The following is a 22,858-nucleotide window of genomic DNA, read 5'->3' on the forward strand; positions in this document are numbered from 1 at the left end:
CAAGTGGAGAAGAAACCAAGCACGACAATATGATGGCGACAAGGCTAAACCAAGCCCTCCGTTTCTTCCATTCTCTCCCTTGCACTACCATAAGAATCGATCTCTACATAATGTGTCGGATAGAACCTGCAGCAACATCTAGCCTGCAGTAATGGTCGCCCTCTTCACTGGTAAAGTAGCCCAATACAGGTTCGCGGATTCAGTATGGTCAAGAGCCTTGCTTACAAGTGGTTTGTTTCGTGCCGTGATACTCTCAGGTCAACCTCGATATGTAAAGTCTCAGTCTTATTATTGAAAAAGCAGTTCCTTTGTCGAGGCTGCAGCCTTGAGCCTAGTGTCGTTGTTCCTGAGGTTGCGGATTGGCACAAGTCCACAACGGCTTGTAGCACTGCTATGCTTGCTTGCTCTGACCCCCAGCAGCCAAAGCTAGGACATTGGCACCGTGACTGGCAATGGGATATCCTGGATCAATCAATGCCTAAGAGTTGCTGACTGCGAGAGACATATCCGGTCCTTGCATTTCAGATAAAGCCAGCATCAGAGGGGTTGGCGAATGCTTTCGAATTCTTGATACGGTGTTGGCCTCCCGCGGAATCTTCATATTTGACATAAAGTCTCGGCATGAAAGTGATTCTCCATCCAGATTCTAGTCTAGCACGGCGGCACCCGTTCATATATGACCCCCGAGATATAGTAGTCGGGTTGAATAGCAAACCTGCCGAAACATCAGATGCTTAAAGTTGCATTGTAAACAGCACCGCATTCATTCTGATGGCTGTCATATCAAGTTGACACCTGAAAATCTCACATGCCCAAACTTCTCTGCCTCCGTCAAGAAGTAGGGCCTTGCATATGTCTTACTGTTGCTCAAGACTTCAGTATCACTTCGTTGTCCATTGCAATGCACTTGCTTGCATATATTGCTTCCTTGCCGCTGAACTGGCGGAGCATCGTCCAATAGCTTATCGGCACACGTTCAAGGCCAGTATATGTTGTGGAAGACTTTTGCCTTTGTGTACGCCTTTCCTTTGCTACCCAGTGTACGACTCACTCCTCCCCGGGGTGGATTACACGCCCACAAAGAAAGGGAGCCCACATTCAGCCCGAAAGTACAGTGTATTGACCCACGAGAAGCGATTGGGCCAGATTTTAGCAGGACGTTCCAAAATCAACGTGGCAGAAGGCTGTGGACCGGGTATACAGAGGTCAGAGTCTCGACAACTGTTGGGGCTCATCTAGAACAGAAAGAGCCATCAGTTCCTCAGCATCAGGCGCCGCTGAACCGAGTAAACCTTGCCCCAGAATGGGTTTGCCTAGATAGAAACGTGATGCATGGAGTCACTGGCTGCGTTGCAGAGAGGTTAGTACGAATGAAGCAGGAGATTTGGGACTGTGTACGAGCTTCCATTTGGGACGAGGGGCCCGCACACCGCCTCCCCTGGAAGAATCACACTGCAGGACGTTTGAATGCCCAGAACTCGCGACCTTGAGTCATTCAGAACTTCCTCTACTAATGATGTCGCTAAGCTCCGGCCGATGTACATGTCAATCATTGTGAGCCGAGTTCTGGCGCTCCAAGAAAATTCAAGGTGGATGTCAGACACATCATGAGAGGGACGCAAAACAAGGCCAGGATCATTTGCTGAAGAATCCCACCAACGGTCCAATCAATATGGTCGGTTCTCTGGTATCTTTTGTTGGAAGTTGCTGAGGATGTGAACCTCTGCCGTCATGTGGATACACTTTTGAGACCCTTTCCGGGGAAGGAGGATGGCGACTTTGGCAGGGCCAAGAGCGAATAAGACACGGCGGTTAGTGGCCTGGGTGGTCGATCGTCACAGCTGCTCATCGGCCTCACAGGGCAAAGGTTGCTTGGCTGGTTGTTGAGTCCTTGTGTTGACCTGTGGAACAATCATGTCTGCCTGGGTGGCATGTCTCTGGTTGGCTTCGTGTCCGTGAGTACGGTTCAACTTCCGATTTGCGAGCTCAGAGAAGTGACTACGTCTGCATTTCCTGGACGAATCGTGGTTAGTTTCCCTCGAAGAGTCGCAGTAGAGAAACAGGCGCCCAGGCGGTCTTTGCAGGAGTGTCCAAGAGAGGGGGAGCGATACAGTATCAGGCTGAGACGGTGGCTTGCCCACCGGCCTAGAGATTGGAGATCCGGGAAGGGGGATCCTCGAAATCGCAGGAGAACATCAATTCGTCCTGTACCTAGGACCAATTCAAGTGACAAGCATCCAATGATTTGGTTGGCGTAGACCCGACCAATCATGGCGATCATTTCCACGAGGAGATGCAAAGCGGGCTATCCGTGTAACACGAGTTCTGTTCATCGCTGGCGATGCTCTCGCCGCAGTTGTTGTCTGTCCACGTGGCAGGCATCAGTGGCGATAGCGGACCAGTCTATGGATCAGCCAGAGACCACGGGGTTTGATTGGCCACCCAGAAAATTGTCTGTTTGCTATCCGCCTTTGGTGGGCCGAATACAAAACTTGTCAGTTCATATGAGTATGCGTACGAGGAAGGGAGCAGGTTAGGGCATTCCCGTTGTCGGTTAGGCTGGAATGGATCTCGGTAGGAAATTTCGACCCAAGATCCGAAAACATCATCAGGTGTACTGAGGGTAGAGAAGTGGAGGTTATGTGTCTTGACCCGACCAGTGGTGGAGGATTGAAGCAGCAAACAAAGCTAGCCAGACCATTGGCTGGGAAGGGGCCCCAGACCAAGCCCCAAAGACAGGGGGTCGACTTGCAGACAAGTCGGGCTGAAAGCCGGCATGCATGCGAGCGCAGGTCGAAAGACATGCGTCAATCACTGGAGATGACCAGGTCTGAAATCCTGTTACTGCGGTGAGCCTTGTTTGGTCTAGACACGAATTTGGTGGGAGGGGGGTTTGCAGCCACTACGAAGTTTTGCAGGAGAAGATGGGGTTGGTGTGGGAGCGATGAGTAGAGCATATCTCAGCACGGCTGCAGCCCTGATACGGGACTGAGCAGATAATGTAGTTCGGCTGAATGCAGCGCGACATGAGATGTTGACAGAGGGAGCGTTGTGTTCAGGAGAAGTTGAGTGAGGGAGAGCAACAAGGAATGGGAAGAAGAGAGCGCAGGCTGTCAAAGGCTGAGGGGGATACACGTGACTGTGATCACGTGTGGGTAATCAGAGCCTCGTGACTCGTACTTTGGTATCGCCGCCTGCGATTTCGACTCCTGATCTTCAACCCTTGCATACTAGCAAACAAACATTCTGCGCCCTCATCTGCATGCGACGCACCATCTGGTTCTAGCGATCTCTCCCAATCTGCTCATGGACATTGCTGCCTCTGCTGGTCCCGCTGAACAGCGTCAGTGCTCAACTCGTGGTGGCTTCACCTTGCCCGAGTTGCTCTCATCAGGTTGGCTGGGGGCTTCGCCTCTTTCAACGTCTCACAAACCAGTGGACACCCCTGTCCCGGGCCATCAACGTGTCTCGCAAAGAGAACCTGGAAACCCAGGGATCGAACATGTCGGTCCGAGCGTCCCTTGGACCTACAGGTACCTCTACCAGGCTACCCAAAATGGCTAGTTGTCTCGATCTGAACAGGGGCATCCTTCTCAGGCGCCTGGTTCTCTTGGGGAGCAAACCGTTGCAGTCTTGCAGACCTGCACGCTCGCTCTCCACTCAAAGAGAATACTCAAAATTGGTTCGATGACCTGAAGTAGGTGTTGCTGAAGAGCCCGAGACTCCGGTCACCACATACTTGCAATCTTCAGAGCCCAGAGTCCAGACACCACCAGCCAGCGTTGTTTCTGTACCGGGGAGGCTCTTCCTAAGACTGCATCAACCTCAATGGAAGATGTTTCTGTGGTTGCCACCCCTGAGCCTCTCTACGATAATAAACATCTGTCAAGCATAGAAATGCACTTATGATGTGCATACAGCTAGGCATGGGTACCGAGGAGAACGGCCACCCCACGATCCGAAAGAACGACAGAGAGATGAACGACCTCGAGAATGGGCAGGAGGTCAAGGCGGGTGGGAACTCAACGGAATCCAATCATGTCCGCAGGCGAGTGACCAACCGTTGCCACTTCTAATGCTGGCAGCGCCTCGTTCTCTCTCATATGCGTCCTACTCCAGACCCTTTTCCTAGCCTTCACGGTTTCGTTATCTTCGCCATGCCCACCCCCCCGCCCTGCTCATGGATCCTGCTCATTTCCAGCCAGACCTCAGTCTTTGTCTGCCCTTGCTGGCCAGTCCTCGTATCTCCACAGCAGCACAAGAATGGGCCTCTTAACCCATTTAGGCGGGTAGGTGTCCAGCACATTGCTTTTGCCACTAACTTCTTCTAATCGGCCTTTTCTGTCTCGAATATCAACTACGCGTGTTGCCGTGGTTAACCTTTCGACACCTTACCTCACCTTTTGTTTTATTCTTGAATTCATATGAGAGACCCAACGAGCATTTTGTCTTAAACTCTTCAAGTTCTAATCACCCTTTGCCGCCGCTCTCTCCTTCCATCTCTATAGCGGACTGACTGCCTTCGTGCTCGTCTAGCTACACTCCTCCTCGCTCTTTTGCCTCCCGTCGAGTCACTCGAGGTATCTCAAAGTACTTAACAACAACGGGAGAAGCGATCAGCACAGTCCAAGAGCATCGAACTTGTCATATTCCTTCTTTTTTGACAGCCGTGACAGATTCTGTGGTGTGAACGTTGTGCCTGTATTCAACCGCTGCGATCTCGTTTGACTGGCCTTCTATCATTTGTTGCACTTCCAAGAATGACCGACTATGCGCCACGAAGCAGTCAGGATTACAATTCCTTCTTTCAAAGTCCGCACCTCGCCATGTCGCATTATTCCAATGGAACCGGTCTCAGCTACCTCTACAGTGATGGTCAAGTTCAGTATCAGACTGTACACACCCCGTGTTCGACGTACTCAGCAAACTACGCACCGAGTCCAGGAACGTCTGCTCCTCCTCTCTATTTGCCTCCCACATCCGGTTCACAACTCAATTATTCATTTGTAGGCCCACGAGTTCCTACGCTTCCTTCCCAGTCTCGTGCTTTCCCACAGAGCTCTTACTACAGCACGTCTTCGGGGAATCGGACGACTTCACACCATCAACGACTCGCTCCTCCACGAGAATACACTTCAATGGATGGCACAGAGTGTCAAGACTCTCCAAACGAGGACACGATGCTGTCAGAACCTGTTCTACCCCCACTCGAGGGCTATCCGGATGTACACGAATTCGATGAGCTGATGAAACGGTACAGAAAGTGCCCGCCTCTTTTTTTTGAGCATTGCTAATTCACTATTTGTAGCTACGTCCAAGACCTCTCTCCCAAGAAACAGGACAAAGCTCTCATTCATGCGCGGCGAGCTGCCAACATCAAACATGTCCTGATTGACAAGAAGACAACGGCCATAGAGTCGGCGCAATTCAGGTCAGTCCGATTCTACTCAAAGAGGACAGCTGTGTTTTCAAGTGTTATAGAATGCTGACCGCCGCTTAGGTTTTGGGTCAAGAAGATGTTTACACTGCAACCTAACGACAGCAAAATCCCAGAGGTGAGATAGGGCGCATTTTCCAGCGTCAATGGCTGACATGGTCTAGCATTTAAGGAAGATTTGCCATGAAGGGAAACCAGTGGCAGTGCGGGAGAAGTTGTTTAAGATCCTGACCAAGGCACACAAACAGTGTCAACACGGCGGACGAGACAAAACGTCTGCGCAGGTCAGAAAGGTGTACTCATGGTTCGACTCGCAAGCCTTCTTTATGGTTCGAGAGACTAACCATGCATGCTAGGGTACCCAAAGAGCTCATTTCCAGATTTGTTAAACTGTGTCCCACTTGTCAGGTCAGACGAGGGGCCAGTCGTAACTCGCCTCCAGATTCAGTGAAAAGCCCCGAAACGAATGCAGAAGCTCACTCGCCAGAGGCATTATCTGTGGCCGGATCAAGGAAGGGCTCTACGGTAATCAGGCAGGCAGCTGTAAATACATGCTTGCCTTTGCAGACAGCGGGATTCAAAACGAGCTCAGCTTTTCAACAGCAGAACCGGTGGATGACACCGTTGCAGTCTCATTCAGAGGTCAGCCATGTCTCTGCTGGGCTGAAGCATGACCCTCTCAGTCACCGCGACCACTACCACACCGGACCCGCCATGTCCATGAATTGTACCAATGCAACACCACCGGGTTTGAACTTTCCATCTGTCAATAACTTTGGAAATGCCACAGGACATTCACCAGCATATAATTCATCTTCACTGCCCCAAAATGTGCATGGCAATGTACCAACAGAACCAGCATATGGAATCAAGGTCGAACATTATATTTGACTGCTCGGCCACGATGTGCACTAATGTTATGACTGATGAGCCAGCATCGCTCCATGTGCGACTCACGATGAGCAGGAAACGGTACGGAACACACGGCGTTAGCTTCGCTTTATGATACGACGACACGGACTCTCTCACGGACTTGCCTCTCTCAGGCACTACGGGGAAGCTGGACCACCTTTCGCTGCCACAGAGTTGAAGACATCTCATTTTCTTAGGCCCGGTTGGCGCAAACTTGCTGGTTTATCTACCCTTTCGTCACCTCTATGTGGAACTTTGGCGCAGGAATGACGGTTACAAAAAAGCCTTGCGATTTATATAACGATGAATGAAGCAGCACTCCAAGTGTTACAGAACGACGGGATAATCTATGTCCAAAGGCACACCAGGTGCTGACATGTTTCGGGCTGACATTACTTTGCCCCTTTTCTTCATCACTGGTGTGTGGAATCCGGATTAAGTGCTTGGGGGACAGACAAATGCAGAAGGGGGATATGGAAGGACTTGGAAAGACAAAAGAAAGGGACTACAATACTCGCCAGTGGTTCAATCCTGTGTGCTTAACTGGGTCGAGGCTGTGTTGATCAAGATGCCCATGGACTACATATATCACAGGTCATTGTGCCTCAAGGCAAGGTCCGATTCTCTACCACCATGAATGAATGAAGTTTCCCCAAATGAGCACATGCTGAACGCGCTAAATGACCTTTGTGGTAAAGCTCATAAACGTCCAGATCCGGACCCGTACCCTCACCGGCCAGTCTCCCAGATATTTGCGAGCGGTTACACTACATTCTCATCTAAGTTCCAAGTAACACACCAAGAATAAGCTCAAGCTTACAGCCGCAGTAATGGGGCAACCATCTAGACAAGCATCTGGACAAGCCATTCACTTGACGGAAACAAAATTTATTTGTGTGTTCAGCCTCGCCATGCAAAGTTTATTCCCCCGACAGGTCCTCGTCCTCATGTTTTCCTCGTGCCTGAGAAATGCTATATGTATAGAACACAGCTATGGATCTCTACTTTTGTGCTCCAGGACACTTGCTCTGTGACCTACCCTCTTGAGGTATTTCTGTATTCATTCGTCTCCCGTCTCCCTCATCTGACCGAAGGGTTTCATCAGACTATCTAGCCCGAGCGAGTACATGACATCTGTCGGAGTCCGTCCCCTCTCCTGCCCTCACAAGTCATGGGCAACGCCTATTCGTGGATCCGGGCGGTGGCCTGGGCGAAGGGGCACTGGTATCATGCTGCCACCACGGCCAGCGTGTTGGGCCTCACGGGCTCGTTTTCGGTCGGGATGGCATGCGGCATCTTCCGCAAGTGCGACAGCGACCCTTGCGGGACGCCCATAAACAAGGACTTTTTTGATAAACCGGCTTGCAACTATTGGGAACATGGTGGAGATAATATGTTGCCCATGAGGAAAAGGGATCTGTTAGGGACCACCGTCACAGTGATAAACGGTATGAAGGAGTGGGGTCGACCGAACCAGGGAGACGATGACCACGACGAAATCCCCGGAGTCACGATATACAGCAGCAATAATGTTGGCGAAGGCGGTGGTGGTTTGGATGTGTTTGGTGAAGAGGAAGAACTCGCCGTCACCGTTCCTGGCACCACGGTGCCGGACTGGATATACATCACCAATGCCGGGGAAATGTCCCTCTGTATGGCCGGCGTGCGCTTGACGGCTCCTGACGGCTCCGAAATCACCATGACGGGCAACTTGGGGAGGATCTGTGGCGCGGATCACTATGAGTCTGCGTTGACGGTCCTCCCCAACGCCCAGGGGAAAGCTGCGTCCTGTGTTTGGATCGATCGCCGGGGGTCAAACGGTATTCGACTGCCCGGTATCAGCTTCAACCTGCAGACTGATGAGAAGGACCTGGATTTTTACAACATTACTTCGGTAGAGGACCTGTGTCGAACCCCTTTTATAATGTTACGGGAAGATCAACCTTCAAGTCCTCTTTCACGACGGCAGCTGATTGCGCCCACAGTCTCTCGCGACGACAGCATCACCCCAAACCTCGACTTCGACTCGGCGCTTGTCAAAAGCAGCCTGAACCTCTCTAGCGCGGTACAGATGTGCGAGAGCGTATCCGCCAAGGGCCCGCATTTCGTCAGTCTCTCCGAGGGGGTTTATTGCGACATGTTCACAAGAGAGCTTTATCCTGTGTGCAAGAATGGTACTGGTGGCAGGGAAGAGAGGGAGATCTGTTTTGACTTGGAGCAGGACGAGCTGGTGGAGAGGGATAGGGACGAAGATGGACTGTCTTCTCGTCCTAGAAGAAGGTTTGCGGAACGCGATCAAGGGAGTCAGAGACCTAGACGAGTCAAGGTCTTGAAGACGTTCCGACATGTCGATACTTGGGATTAGGGGTTGGGGTTATCAGGGGGTGTTTTTGGTGGCGGACGAGTTCCCATATGTACCTACATAGGGCTCAGTCTTTATGTACTCATACATATGTAGATGATACGGGTACATTGGTTGGCTAAACCAGATTACTCGTAGCTCCGTTGTTATTGTTGCAACCTACGACTTACGGAGTTTCCCAGTTGCGTATGAGGTGCACCTCACTGAGCAACTCATAGGGCTTAGGCATCTCAGGGGGGGGCCACCTGCCCAGATTTCCCCCCTTTGGGTGGGGATTCTAGGCATAGAGGTACCCAGAGTGGCAGGAATAGGGGCTGTCTATTGGCGCCCTTAGGTGAGTTTCTTGCAGGGTTTCCAGCGCTGACGGCTGCTACTGAGCCTAACGAAGCTTGACGGGAGGATTCTGGAGCCTTTCATCCGCCCGCTCCGCCAATCATAGCCTGCGTATGAACATGCGCGTTCGTCGGTCCCTTTTTGGCCCAAAAAGAATCTTGAACAGCCTGGCATGTTAACGATTCTCTGCGCATCTTCAACCATCTTACATCCCCGAACTGCGCCATTTTGTCCCTCCTTGACCATTTTACATTCCGTGTCTTGAAGTCCGGTCTCGAACCCTTTCGACAGCTTTCCATTCTTCTAATTGAATCGTTACCCTCAAGATCTCTTGCCGCTTACCTGCGCTTTTCGCCCAACAAATAACACCCTCCAATTCAATCTACGAGGTTGATACTTGGTCTCGTCGTCGACATTTCGTCACTCCCATTTGAGCTGTGCCCAGCTGCTTCATCTCCTGTTGAGTGTCGCCCACCATGAATCTTTTCAGGCTACTCGGTATGCGGACACGGACCTCCCCATATAGAGAGTCGCCAGCATGCTAATTCAACTCTTTGTCGCGCAGCGGACCTGTCGCATCTGGTCTCAATCTTCATCCTTCTTCACAAAATGAAGGTCTCGAACGTATGTCGAAGAAATTTCCCTTGCGCAACGACACGACGTCGGCGAAGAGAAAGCAGGACCATTGATCGCTGACCATCTATCTGTGCGATGTGGACACAGTCATGTTCAGGAATCTCGTTCAAAACTCAAGCGCTATACTTTCTCGTCTACGTGACGAGGTATCTTGGTTCGTTCTGCCCCCAGAAGCTTCAGCGCCGCAAAACACCTCTTCTCTAACATGGTCAATGCTTTGCGCAGACCTCTTCTGGACCTTCACCGACAGTGCATGGAACACCATCTTCAAGCTAATCTTCCTCTCATCCTCCCTCTATACCCTCTACGTAATGTTAAACGACTACAAACCGACCCACGATCCGAATCTGGACACGTTCCGCGTCTCGTACCTCACCGGAGGCTCGGCCGTTCTCGCTTTGCTGTTCCCCTACCGCTACACCATCCCCGAAGTGCTGTGGGCATTCTCTATCTGGCTCGAAAGCGTCGCTATCCTGCCCCAGCTGTTCATGCTTCAAAGGACGGGCGAGGCCGAGACAATTACCACACACTATCTATTTGCGCTGGGGATATACCGTGCTCTGTACATTCCGAACTGGATCTATCGGTGGTTCGCAGAGGGGCATTTTGATCCGATTGCTGTGGTCGCCGGTGTGATTCAGACTATCCTGTATTCCGACTTTTTCTGGGTTTACTATACCAAGTGAGTTCTTGATATTCCTCGCGCAGACCAGCTTGGAAATGGAGGTTGGCGCAGATTGTTTTTTGGGAGTTGCAGCTGACATGTTTGCGAATCCAGGGTCCTCAAAGGAAAGAGCTTCAAGTTGCCTGTTTAGAGGCCTTGTGAGATGAGAATTCAGGGAGCCTTTAATGCGCTCTGGATCGAAACGTGCTCTTTTTCTGCCAATCTCCGACCCAGCGGATCGAGTGGATATGTATTCGAGAACACAACCAGGCGTTCAGAGGGGTATGGGATAAAAAAAGGTGATTTCTGAAGGTGAAATCCATGTATATTCTACAGCTGCCGCGCGGATGGAAGTTGTATCACCCAAGAGGACTCTCTCGTTGGAGCCAAGCGTGTGGACATGAGCCAGGGACCAAGATGCCTCGCACCACTCTATCACGGCCTCAATGCCTGGTGAATGGCTGGAAAGGTCCCAAAAAGCGAGCCTGACCCAAGACTTCAGGACTGATTTGCCATGCCAATTTGGGGAAACCCAGCGAGAAAGCCAGAAGAGGTTGCGAGGAAGAGAAGAACACTGGAATTCAAAATCGAGGACACCCACACCAGACTAAGTATGAACGACTTATGGAAAAGAAGATGGTGTGTTTTGAGAAGACATGGTCGGAGATGGATGACCCCTATTCGTCCTGTACACGGTACAAGTAGAATGGAAGAAAGTCAACTACTCGGTACTGCGTAGTGTTTGTGGCCTTTGCTTGCCCGAAATGCCGTGATCTTCACTTCATACGTGATTTTCAATGAATAAAAGAAGAGACCGGTAGCCGAAAGAGCAGATAGATACTTTTCACTGTTCGTGCTCGGTATGCATCGCCTCGCGTCAGGAAGTGAGGCTGACTGAATTGATTGGTGGATTCTTACCGCGTTCGTTTTGTCTGGGGAACACAGTGACCTTTCTATTATCTCTACTCGGTATATCTCCATCTCTCTCTCCCCCACGACAGTGTGCTGCCACCTGGAAGTTATGTACTTACAAGTCCTGGTACAAGCTCAGATATAGGTATAGGTATATAGGTACAATAAGTACGGTATATATACGTGGTACACCTCAACCAATCCGAGACATCTACTTGAACCTTGGTAGAATACCTACTATATATGCACTACAGGTACCGTGGGTACTATAGCTTCACATATCCATCACACATACATCACACGTCGTACGTAGTACATATTACCTGCCAGAGTATTTAGTAATGTCAAACGGAGGGCCATCACAAATCCACGCATCAAGTTACCCTCGGTATATTTTAGGGAGCGGTGACGGACACGGACACATGGTGCACAGGAATGGAAGAGAATACAAGCACGCACAGGAGGAAAAGCATTGGGAGACAGACACAGTAGAATAGATGGATAAATAATAATATTTGATTGATTGATTGATTGTAAGAAATCTCTCCCGTCGAGGGTGCTCGGAACGCTGATAGTTCGCTCGGTGTGTGAGTATATGAGAAGAAATATGTGTGTAGTAGTAGTAGATATGCGGAGTGAAGTAGATAGATACGTATGTCTAGGTCGAGATCATCAAAAAGATTTCGCCTTCACCCACATCCTCTGGTGCCCTTTGTTCCGTGAGATGGTGCCTGTTGGTGCCACTCTCGATTCTGTATATGTTATAAGGTCTGGTTTGGATCAAGACGCACATTGCTAGCCCCCGGCTATGTCTCGCCCCATTTGTGTTCTGTTCCCAAGACTGCTAACACTATCACCAGGACGAAGACAATGACACCGACGGCGCTCATCCATCGGTTCAAATTCCGCCACCATCGAGCATTCTGGAATTTGAGCTCTGCCACGCCAGCGGCGTGCCGTTCAAAGCGGAGTCTGGCCAAGATATCCATCGTTTCCCTCTCTCGTTCGTCTAGGGAATAATCTGAATTGAACTGTTGGGATACAGAATACCGCTGCGATTGTTGAAGTGGATATGACTGACGTTGTCTCTGACGTTGCTCCTGCACCACTTGCTTCTCAATGTCCCCAAAGCTGGCGGGTCTCGCGGGAAGGGGTAGAAGGGCACCCATGAACCAAACCGCAGGCACGAGGAAACCGGCGGTGAAACATATCACCTGGATGGAGCGAAGATCAATGTGCAGCGGCGACTGACGCTCTCCGCCCGAGACGAGATCAGGAAGACCAGTCATCCAGCGGGATTTCGCGTTGAACGGAAATCCAAAGCCACGCGAGACCGACGAACCCGTGCCTAGACGGGCATCGTGGTGGAGATGCGGAGAAGAGGACCAACGATGCCAGGACCGACGGAATATGTTGCCACTTGGGTTGACCTGATGGTGGTGTATCACGGACTGGTCATTTTGGGAGTCAACCTGGGAGGCGGAGATACTATACGTGTAGCTGTGATGGTGGATCATGTAGCGAGAGCCTCGTCCGTCTTCGTATGGGTGTTCATGGATCTCGACTACCCCAGCCCAATGGGCCCGAGGGTCGGCAGGGCTTAACGGCAAGGAAACTGAGCGAGTGTGAAGATTTGGATTAGATTGTGTTTGTGGATAAGATTGTCGTCGGCCAGGCAAGGCCGGGGCGGCAGTTGGTAGAGGGCGCACTGGGTTGGAGACCAACGGTCCAACACCCGGTAGAAGATGTGATTTCCGGGCTTCGACCTTTGGTCGTTTCCTCGGGCGGAAAGGGCCTCCAACGCCATCAGTCATTCCCTGATGGATATTGCGAACGCCAGTGCTGACGGCTGACTTGGACGTCTGGGGCCGCGAAGGTGGTTCTAAATGTACTGGAATTGGTGCTTGGGCTGCCGCTCTCTCCCTCAAATTCATGTATGAACCGCTAGAATAAAGGTACTGAAATGAATCCCTGTAAAACCCCGAGTAATACCTTCGGGCCCATGTTGGAACAGGGATGACGCTCGTAATGCTGCTAGAAGAACCCGGGCGGAGGGAATTGGAAAGGGATCTGTTTGGTCGTGACTTCGTAAATGATTTCATGGAATTAAGTCGCGCAATTGACTGCTGTGAAGAGTTATTTGAAGAGTACATGTAGCCGATGCTCCGGCTTGATCGAAGGGGTGGTGATCTATACGGATACTCTGTCCAAGGTAAAGCTGAGACTTCGTCCGTCGCCTCGTTTTGGTGCGCATCCAAATCTTGATGACTGTATTCTGTTTCCCACTCAGAGTCGCACTGTGGCTCGTCCGGTGTTTCCGCTTCTTGAACGAGTCGGATTTGAGTCAGGTTTGCCCCTTCATTGATGATGTAGGTGGATGCTGGTGCCAGGTCTTCAGACAACAGATATTGGTCGAGATCATCGGGGACTGAGGATGCTTCACTGGTTGGTCTGGTTCGAACCCACGAGCCCTCAGAGGGGACCGCTGATAACCGTGATGAGAATTTCGGCAAGGATCCTTGGGTGGACATGGACCTCGAAGTACGTTTGGGGACTGCAAGGCCAGCATGTTGGCTTACAGCAGGAGCTCGAACAATGGGGTATTGAATACGCGGTGGACTTGAGCTTAGAGCGGCTTGAAGACTAGCGTGAGTGTCGCCGACAGAAATGCTATCGGAAGTCCCATCATCTCTCTCCAAAAGTCGGTCCACTGGACTAGATTCATCAACCGGCTCGCTAATTTGTTTGATGCTTTGTGGCGCGGAAGACGGAATACCGGGGTCAACAGGAGAGCTCGCGCTTCCTGCAGCAGACGATGGAACGTAACGGCGAACTGGGGGACTCGATGCCAGTGAAATCGTTGCTCCACCTCGTTCGGCGAAAGACGTCCCTCCCACGGACTCGGACCTCTTCCTTTTCTTCGATGAGCTCGACGACGATCTCGAAAGTGGAGAAGAGTTGGACAAGTCAGGACGAGCCGCCGTCGGGGATGACGGGCCTAGTTTTATAACATTTGGACTTGACGACTGGTCGGTGCTTGGAAATTGCTCCGTACTGGATGTGTGCGCGAGACGCACAATATTGGGACTGGACGACTGATCGCTGCTCTGGAACTGATCCGTACTGGAGGATTTCGCAAGACGAACCACGTTTGGACTGGACGATGGAGCGATATTTTGAAATTGCTTGGGGCTGGACGTGTGTGCGAGCCGAATAATGTTGGGACTCGAAGAGACTTCGTTCTCGGACTCCGCACTTGATACCTCTTCGAACGCTTCTAGCAAAGGACCTCTCAGGTCTCTGAACGATGGCAGTCTTGGACTTGACGTTACTGCGTGCACTTTGTAGTTTGGCGTCGAAGTGGCAGCAGCCCTCTCCGGGATCGACGTGAAAGAGGAGCGAGACGAAATCCTTTTGAGGGTAAGAGGCCCAGGTGGTAACGAGGGTAGCAGCGCCAAATCATCGGCCGCGATCTTTTGGAGCGACTCCCAAGCGTACGCGCCCGATAGACTTTCACTCGAGCTGAGACTTCTCAATCGAAACGAACTGCCTGTGCTTGGGCGAAGGGCCGGTGACGTTGCGGTGGATGGACGGGACGCTTCTTCGGCTTGAGATTCATACAGGTCTCTCAACGCTTTGACCGATCGCTTCAGCCTAACAGTAGGCTTTGATCCTCCTCCTCCTCCACCGCCGCCACCTCCTTGCGAACTCCAGGAAGCATCGCTGCTTCTAACCGATGGACTCTCATGCAGAAACCCAGAAGTGTCGGCGAGTTGGCTTGGCCCAAAGCTCTTCTTCCTGCGGATGGTACTGGGTAGGAGAACGTGAGCAGGTTTCGTAGGGAACGGAGTGCTTTTGTATATGTCCGAAGTCCCTTGGTCTGATCTTGACTCTGGACCTAGACGAGCTGAGAGCTCATTTGTCTCCGAAGATGTTCTTTCTTGTAGAGGTGTCCGTTTGGGAGCAGTCCGCTTCGGCGATATGAGCTTCACCGACGAAGGGGGCGAGGACATAATTATCTCATCGTCGCAACAAGCAGCCGGCGACGCATTCGGTGACTCGCGAGTTCGATCGTAGGCTCCAAGGATGTGCTCGGTTAGGATAGTAGGTAGGGTAAAGAACGACTGAAGGTGAGATGTGCGAAATCGAAGAGAACGACAAGTGGGCGCGCGCGCTCAATGTGCGGGATTGTGTATTATTGAAGTCTCATGCCAGTGGACTAACAGTACTGAGTATTTTCGGAGATATTTTGCACTCAAAGTACTTGTAGCTCAGGTTAGGGTGACGATCAAGCGGAGCTGCATATGCATGCTTCAGGGCGAGTTAAATTGAGATATAATCAGCTGCAGGAGTGGCGGAGTACGATTGAGCGGCTGATGTCTGAGACCTCGTTTGGTATGTGCAAAAGCTGCTTGTGTATGTACATAGGAAAAGAATGTAGGATGTTGTGTGGTCTCTGGATTCAACGAAGTAGTTGAAGAGTCGCAGGTTGGTTTTGGACAACCGTCGACCACCACCTGAACCTGGACGGACCTCTGGCTACCCGCCTCTCGACTATTCGCGATCAGGGGACGAAGCGACTTTGTGATCCCTGTTCTCCTTCTCTTTTGGAGGCTGAACCCATGTAAAATTGGAGTGGCTCCCAGGCCTTTTGGTGCCAATCCGGAGTATTATTGCGCAAGGACCACGCTCAAAGGACTCATCTTGTCGATTGCTTTTGTGTCAAGGAGGGTCTCGGGTGTTGGTTGGCAGGTCGCGTCTCACGCTTTTCTCCATCTTGATCGCGTGGCACACTGGAAGTATCGAAAATCCCCGATTGGACCACGGTGTGTCACGAAATTAACGCGACAATCTGGCTGCATACAGGGGGATGGAAGAAGCGTTAGTGGCGCAGCCTGCAACAACACAGACGGAGTAATTCCAATTTTCCGGGTCCGAATTCTGGGGACTTGAAGTCAATAGCGTCGCCGCTCAATCCCCAGAGAATGATTTGATTCTGGATAGCGGAGAAAAGATTGCTGGCGGTGAGTCGGTGACAGCCACAGTGGCATCGACTATTATTGCTGCCTTCACCGACTGTTGGGTGTCTGATCTCATCGTCGCCCCCTCCAAGACGCCACCATATCGATTAGGGAATTCGTCAAAGCCCCCTTTATCCAGAGTCCACTTCAACCTCACCACAGTCTGGCCCTCTGGCCCAACATCCTCTGTGCTCATTATTGGAGTTTAAACGACTTGCCAGCTGGCAGCCTGCGCCTGGCCTCGCCATGGCTCCCGTCAACTTCTTCCTCCAGCTGAAAAACACTTATTTTGGCCATGCAGGTACGTTGGCTCTTCATTGGTTCGCAGTTGTCGACATGTCGGCTCCCCTGAAACTAGTTATCTCACAGACCTTCTTTGTCTCTGTATGAATGGGCTGTCAATCTAAACAATGCTCTCCCGAATCCACCCATTGATCAACACACACTCCCAATCGTCGTGTTGTTTACGGATCTATTGCCCTGACCCCGACTGATGCGGTTACATATCGATAATGTCGTGACTGGCCCCGATCGTTGAGGCTTGTTGCTGACCCGAATGACGAAACAGACAAGGACAAGCCCATCATCTCGCCTACCACAGCAGCCATACTATCGGTATGCCCAATGGTGGTGTGTACACACTGACCACGCGCGGATTGCTGATCATCCCTCCACCAGGTTCTTTGCACGCTGATCTACGTGGTTCCTTTCTACCTTTTCTCCTCCACCAGGCCATCGCCAACGCTAAACCGCGATGCTCCCAGCGTTATTCGCGCGCGTATCCGGACCGTCACACTCGCTTGTATCATTGGTACCACTGGCACTCTCTATCTGCTCGTCGGAACAGCGAAGCTCTCGGTAACCGATGCTCTGCATATGCTGGGCTGTTGGCCGGTTCGACCATGGGACCTGCTTAGATCCTTCGCTCTGACATTGTTGTTGTATGTCGGACCGCTCTTTGAGAAGGTTTTCGTGGAGGGAGAGTTCGATAACCTGCGCCAGCGTGGTGTTGCTGCGATTAGCGAAACTCTTAGCAGCTGGCAAGGCTACAGGAACTACGTCGCTGGGCCTATCACTGAGGAGGTTGTCTTTCGATCCGTTCTCATTCCAATCCACCTGCTCGCCAAAATCTCCCCGGACAGGATCGTTTTCCTGACACCACTCTACTTCGGCATCGCCCATGTCCACCACTTTTACGAGTTTCATTTGACCCATCCTCACATCCCACTTTTGCCGGTCGTGTTGAGGTCCGTACTCCAGTTCACCTATACCACCCTTTTTGGCTGGTTTGCCGCCTTTGTTTACATGCGTACGGGCTCGGTCTACGCCTGCATCATCATTCATTCATTCTGCAACTGTGTTGGTCTTCCTCGTTTCTGGGGCCGCGTGAGGAGACCGGAGGACTACTCGATCCACCCTGTTGTCATCCGTGGCAAAGACGATAGGGACCTTATTCAGGCTGCGACACAAGGTCAAAAGCTGGGGTTGCGGTGGACGGTGGCGTACTACCTGCTCCTGGTTGCGGGTGCATATGCTTTTTCGCGTGGGCTGTGGCCATTGACTTTATCAGAGGCGGCTCTGGCCGAATTTGCGCACAACAAACACAGATAGGCAAAGTTCCACCTTTGTCTATGTGGGTAGCTGCATAGAAATCCCGAGCTGGGATCACAGGAGGCGTTCTCTATATACTGATGGAATTGGGCTCCTCAAATCAACTCAGGGTAAAGGAATCAATTTTGGTAGAGGTCCGCTATTGACTCTTCAGACGAGAAGCCGTCGCTTTTCTGTTTTTTCTCTCTTTCCTTCTTTCCTCCCATCTTCCCCAACCAGCGTCCTGGATGTCTTCTGTGACAATCAAGTCTCTCACTCTCAGCCTCCTACATATCCAACTCTCCAACGCCCAGTCCAGCCACCCGTAATGCCGTAAACAGGACGTGAATAAAAACCAGATGACGGCAAAAACTGCTCCTGCAGCAACCCCGACCCAAACTTGCTTTGGTGTGTGGTAGTTCAGGTAGACACGACTGGCAGCAACAGCGCCGGCGCCTATGCAGGCGAGCATAGACAGAATGACCCGCTCGGTCAAGCTGGTAGGCGAATAACTCGCTGAAGGATCAGGGACGTGACGGAAGATTAAGAAGAGACTAAATGAGATGGCAAAAAAGGCCACGAATTGAGAATGCGAAGAGGGCATGCCGTAGCCCTTGCCTGTCATTTCTGTACAGCCATACAGATCAATCAAACACGACTCTTAGAGCTTAGACAATGATGGATTGATGGGTTCATAGCTGAGGAAAAGGCGCAACGTACGTTTGGGACGTTCTTCCCGTATCAGCCGTTTCAGACCGAAATTCACCACTTCACACGCCATTTGGCCGGCGAACATGAGGAATATCTCTGCCTCCCGTGACGCCCATATCAGAGTGACATAGACCACACAGAGACCCTGTGGCACCAGAGCCAGCCATGCTGATGCGTAGGATATGGGGTCACCGGGAGTCTGGTGCTGTTAGTTGTGCCACAATAATAGCTGATTTTCCATGGTGGACGAGGTAAGGACTTACATAGCGAACGTGGGTGAGTGACAACGAGGCGAGAGGCGGATCGTCCATGCCTGACACAAAGTTGGTATTTACCACAGGTGGAAAACAGATGACACAATGACTCAACCGGTGAGAAGAATGAAAGAGATATCAAGGATGTGAAAAGGAGACGTGAGTAATGAGAAGCGAGGCTGAACGCAGTGTGGCGAGGCACAAGCCACCAACTGTGCCACCAACCCAAGTAAGCTGGCCCCTCAAGCCCCTCCAAGCTGTTCTCTAGTGTCGACTCGTCTGGGTGCCTCATCGATAACTTCTCCATCAATCAGGTTCGAGGCCTTTTCTCTTTTTTTCCCTTTCTGCGCCTGGTGCGTCATTGTTTGGTTTGTTTGTATATATGCATGAATGAGTCGAGACCTTCTGCCGAGGACCAGAGATCCATAATGCGTCCGTTGTGACTTGCTTTGTCTTTTTTCTACAAAGACCCCTCGAACAAAGGATCCATTGAGTCTATTGTGTCTTTACTGGTTCTACTGACTTGTGGCGGTATCTCTCATGTCGTCTTAATAACTCGACCGTCGACCCTCGCAATTCTTCCGTTTCCCCATATTCTCACAATAATCGATCTCTACATACACGTAAAAGATGGATGATGAGTCATATGCTACCGAAGACGAAAGAGCTGGTGAACTCTCGACCATCGCCGCCATCTACCCTGAACTCGTGGTCGATGATCAAGATCCATATACTGCTACGCTCGATCTCGCCGTAACACCAATTCAACCCCTGCGCATTCTCTTCAAACCCGCTGCAGACAGTGCGCCACCTTTACTACCCACACCACCCACCTCCCCAGAACAAAGTCAGAATGAGGGCGATGCGAAACCTGAGTTGCAATACCCTGTCCTCCCTCTTGACGCCCATGAACTGTCTCATCTGCCTCCACTATCACTCCGAATTTCGCTGCCCGAGGGCTATCCAGCCACTAAGCCTCCAGTTGTCTCGGTGTCCGTTACACCCCAGTGGCTACCCCGACCCGCCCTAAAGCGGCTCAGAGATGATTGTCATAGACTATGGGAAGAGCTGGGAAATGACCAGGTTGTTTATGCCTACATAGACCATGTCCAACAAGAGGGGGAACGAGCTTTTGGTCTTGCGGGCGAGACCGATGTTCAATTGTCTAGCGATTTGAAGGTGGCGATGCTGGATTTCGACCTCAAGACAAAGCGTGAACTCTTTGAGAAAGGGACATTTGACTGTGGAATTTGTCTGGAACCTAAAAAGGGGATACAATGCCACCGCCTGGTGTCATGTGGGCACGTCTTTTGCATCGCATGCTTGCAGGAATTTTTCAAGAGTTGCATAACGGAGGGAGACGTTGACAACGTCAAATGTCTCGATCCGAGTTGCGGCAAGGACGAGCCTGTACAGGTGGGCGCCAATGGTAGGCCCTTGAAGAGACGGAGACAAGATCGAACTCTCAACCCCAGCGAGCTGTTACAGATTCCCCTGGAACAAGCACTGGTTCAGCGCTATGTCCGGCTCAAGCGAAAGAAGCGACTCGAATCAGACAAGAACACCATCTATTGCCCCCGACAATGGTGCCAAGGAGCCGCCAAATCCAAAAAACATCCCAAACCCATTGACCCAATGAATGATATTGAGGAGGGGTCCGACTCCGAGGAGGAAGAAATGCCAGAGCCAGCGCCTGGGCAACAGAACAATACCCAACGCGACCCAGAGGATCTTCCCGTGTCTGAACGTCTGGCTGTGTGCGAAGACTGTGACTTTGCATTCTGCAGTGTCTGTCAGAAAGGGTGGCACGGGGAACTCGTAAGATGCAGCCCTCGCCGGCAAAAGGAGATCAACGAGGAAGAAGCTGCGTCGGAGGCATATCTGAAGAAATACTCCACACCTTGTCCAACCTGCAGTGCGCCCGCGCAGAAGACCATGGGGTGCAACCACATGACATGCTTCAGATGCAAATGCCATTTCTGCTACCTATGTCAAGCATGGCTTCTGCCTGACAATCCTTACAGCCACTACAACGATCCCAAGAGCAAATGCTACATGCGTTTGTGGGTTATGGAAGAGGGAGACGGCGAAGAAGTTGAAGCAGGACGACTTCAGAATCCTGATCTTGCGGAATGGCACGAGATAGATATTCCTGAAGAGGAATCGGACGACGAAGAATTACCCCCAGAGAACTTCGCCGCCTTTCGAGGAGACCATGGCCGGCCCTTTGCCGACGAAGAAGATACAGATGACGAAGAGCCAGCACCTGACCAACGACGCAACCGGCAATTGCATATCGAAATCGTGAACTTTGCACGGCCTGGAGCACCAAACGCTCAGCGAATAGACCTTCCTGAACGACCACGAGCTCAAGCGCCAGTACCGCCACCGGCACCACATCCGCCTAGAGCCAGACCTCGACGAAGAGGCGGTGGTCAGCAAGCCAACCGTCAACGTGCGATGGTCAACGAGCCTGGACGCGCAGACCGAGCACGAGCGCAACCTCGAGGTCGGGTGCGTCTTCCTGTGGCGCCGATAGCTCAAGATGTACGAGCAGCCGGAGGTGACCAGAATGATGCGAACCAGCAAATTGACAGAGATGAACATGCCCTACCAGATGTCAACGGTCACGGAAACAATGATCTTGCAGCACGACCAGCACAGCTTCCGCTTGCAGCGCCTGGCCAAGGAAATCACCCAGGCGCTGCCCATGGTGCACATGCAGGCCCCGTTCGTGTGATGGGTCTAGAAAGATTTCTGCAACTTGCTCAACAAGACCTGGAGGATGAGTGGGATTCTGACGAGCTGGACGATGACGATTTCCAAGCCATGGAGCATGAGCATGAGCCAAGACGAAGAGGACAGGAGAGGGTGATGGGCTGGCGGTGACATGCAGATGGTCTGGGCGAGGAACTGCTGTTCGGCGTAGATAATGGAAATAAGGGGGGAGAGACATGACTTACAGTGGCTGCGATATGCTTGTATAGCAACTGGACATTCGAATTAACTACTGCAAAGCTTGGCTAGACCGCATAAACGCCGTGAGGAGTCGCCAAGCTGGTGCAGTAGGATCTGAGAGATGACTTGTTTCCTTCACGCTATACACATATATTGAATGATTACAATGACACGCAATATACCCCCGCAAGAGATGTTTCCATGTGATAAGGAGTGCTGTCGCATCCGAACAGAGGCACTTCAGATTGCTCGCCTAAGGGGCTTAGGTTGTAATCTGTTCGAATCTACAGTAGAGTAGAAATTCATCACAAGCAGCATTTTCGTCGTGCTTCGGAAAGGGCTTCTATTGTAGTGCAAGAGCAGCAAGTATCCAAGCAGATCAACCCCTCTTCAGGAAGTCGCTTCCTCTTACGATATTTGTCAGTGTGCGCGCCGGCTTCCAGGTATCCTGCTGCGATGCCGAGTACCCAGACTGGATGCATAAAACTGCGCACATCTTGACCATTCGCATCTACCCGTGCTTGTGGGATCATCAATGCGCTCTTGGATCAAATTTTGAATCCCACAATCCGCTCTCTTGTGCCCTCGTGCCTGAACTCTTGTGATCATAAGCAGAAACTAAGATTTCGAGCTTCGACATCGAGTGGATAAGGAGCTAGAAGCACATCGAAGATCGAGGCGGGAACACACGTGGTAGGGCTGGACTGTCGCCAATGAGATGGGAACAGTGGGCAAGGAGGAATCGACTGACGCAATGATCGCCTTTGCGCTGCCAAGCAGGACGTTTGGCGGTGTTGGTGATGTCTTTGTTGCTTGATGATGTCTTGAACACAAGTCAAAGATGTGCGGGAGGAGCAAGCCGTGATGTCACTCACCCAATGCCAAGTTGCGCTAAACGCAAATGTGACGTCGATCTTTAAGGTTAGAACCAAAGCCAATGCTGGGAGAGTCGCCGTGAAGATTCTCTTGACAAGAATCCTTCCCAGTATCCACGCAGCCACGGCGGGCTGGCAACTCACGATCCTCAAATCCCTATACCTGTCATGGATAGACCGTCTGACCTTTGCT

The 22,858-nt window shown here is 51.4% G+C and overlaps 7 protein-coding genes across 7 annotated transcripts; 5 read left to right on the plus strand and 2 right to left on the minus strand.

Annotated features, from left to right (window-relative positions):
* Positions 1–4,826: 4,826 nt before the first annotated feature.
* Positions 4,827–5,793, plus strand: AYO21_00532 (hypothetical protein; the record flags this gene model as incomplete). The annotated part of the gene is made up of 4 exons (XM_022650522.1): positions 4,827–5,254; positions 5,309–5,431; positions 5,501–5,555; positions 5,602–5,793. The coding sequence occupies 4 exons, from the start codon at positions 4,827–4,829 to the stop codon at positions 5,791–5,793; spliced, it is 798 nt and encodes a 265-aa protein (XP_022517136.1).
* A 1,727-nt stretch (positions 5,794–7,520) lies between these two features.
* On the plus strand, positions 7,521–8,714 carry AYO21_00533 (hypothetical protein; the record flags this gene model as incomplete). Its single annotated transcript, XM_022650523.1, has 1 exon — positions 7,521–8,714. The coding sequence occupies one exon, from the start codon at positions 7,521–7,523 to the stop codon at positions 8,712–8,714; it is 1,194 nt and encodes a 397-aa protein (XP_022517137.1).
* A 939-nt stretch (positions 8,715–9,653) lies between these two features.
* AYO21_00534 (hypothetical protein) lies at positions 9,654–10,366 on the plus strand (the record flags this gene model as incomplete). Its single annotated transcript, XM_022650524.1, has 3 exons — positions 9,654–9,668; positions 9,768–9,834; positions 9,906–10,366. The coding sequence occupies 3 exons, from the start codon at positions 9,654–9,656 to the stop codon at positions 10,364–10,366; spliced, it is 543 nt and encodes a 180-aa protein (XP_022517138.1).
* A 1,696-nt stretch (positions 10,367–12,062) lies between these two features.
* Positions 12,063–15,269, minus strand: AYO21_00535 (hypothetical protein; the record flags this gene model as incomplete). The annotated part of the gene is made up of 1 exon (XM_022650525.1): positions 12,063–15,269. The coding sequence occupies one exon, from the start codon at positions 15,267–15,269 to the stop codon at positions 12,063–12,065; it is 3,207 nt and encodes a 1,068-aa protein (XP_022517139.1).
* Positions 15,270–16,523: 1,254 nt separating this feature from the next.
* AYO21_00536 (hypothetical protein) lies at positions 16,524–17,888 on the plus strand (the record flags this gene model as incomplete). The annotated part of the gene is made up of 3 exons (XM_022650526.1): positions 16,524–16,578; positions 16,846–16,892; positions 16,956–17,888. 3 exons carry the CDS (start codon positions 16,524–16,526, stop codon positions 17,886–17,888), a joined length of 1,035 nt encoding a protein of 344 aa, XP_022517140.1.
* Positions 17,889–18,528: 640 nt separating this feature from the next.
* AYO21_00537 (hypothetical protein) lies at positions 18,529–18,889 on the minus strand (the record flags this gene model as incomplete). Its single annotated transcript, XM_022650527.1, has 2 exons — positions 18,529–18,783; positions 18,842–18,889. The coding sequence occupies 2 exons, from the start codon at positions 18,887–18,889 to the stop codon at positions 18,529–18,531; spliced, it is 303 nt and encodes a 100-aa protein (XP_022517141.1).
* Positions 18,890–19,462: 573 nt separating this feature from the next.
* On the plus strand, positions 19,463–21,721 carry AYO21_00538 (hypothetical protein; the record flags this gene model as incomplete). The annotated part of the gene is made up of 1 exon (XM_022650528.1): positions 19,463–21,721. One exon carries the CDS (start codon positions 19,463–19,465, stop codon positions 21,719–21,721), a length of 2,259 nt encoding a protein of 752 aa, XP_022517142.1.
* Between the last annotated feature and the right edge of the window lie 1,137 nt (positions 21,722–22,858).

This window comes from Fonsecaea monophora (genome assembly GCF_001642475.1).
Source record: "Fonsecaea monophora strain CBS 269.37 chromosome Unknown Scaff2, whole genome shotgun sequence".
NCBI classification, from domain to species: domain Eukaryota; kingdom Fungi; phylum Ascomycota; class Eurotiomycetes; order Chaetothyriales; family Herpotrichiellaceae; genus Fonsecaea; species Fonsecaea monophora.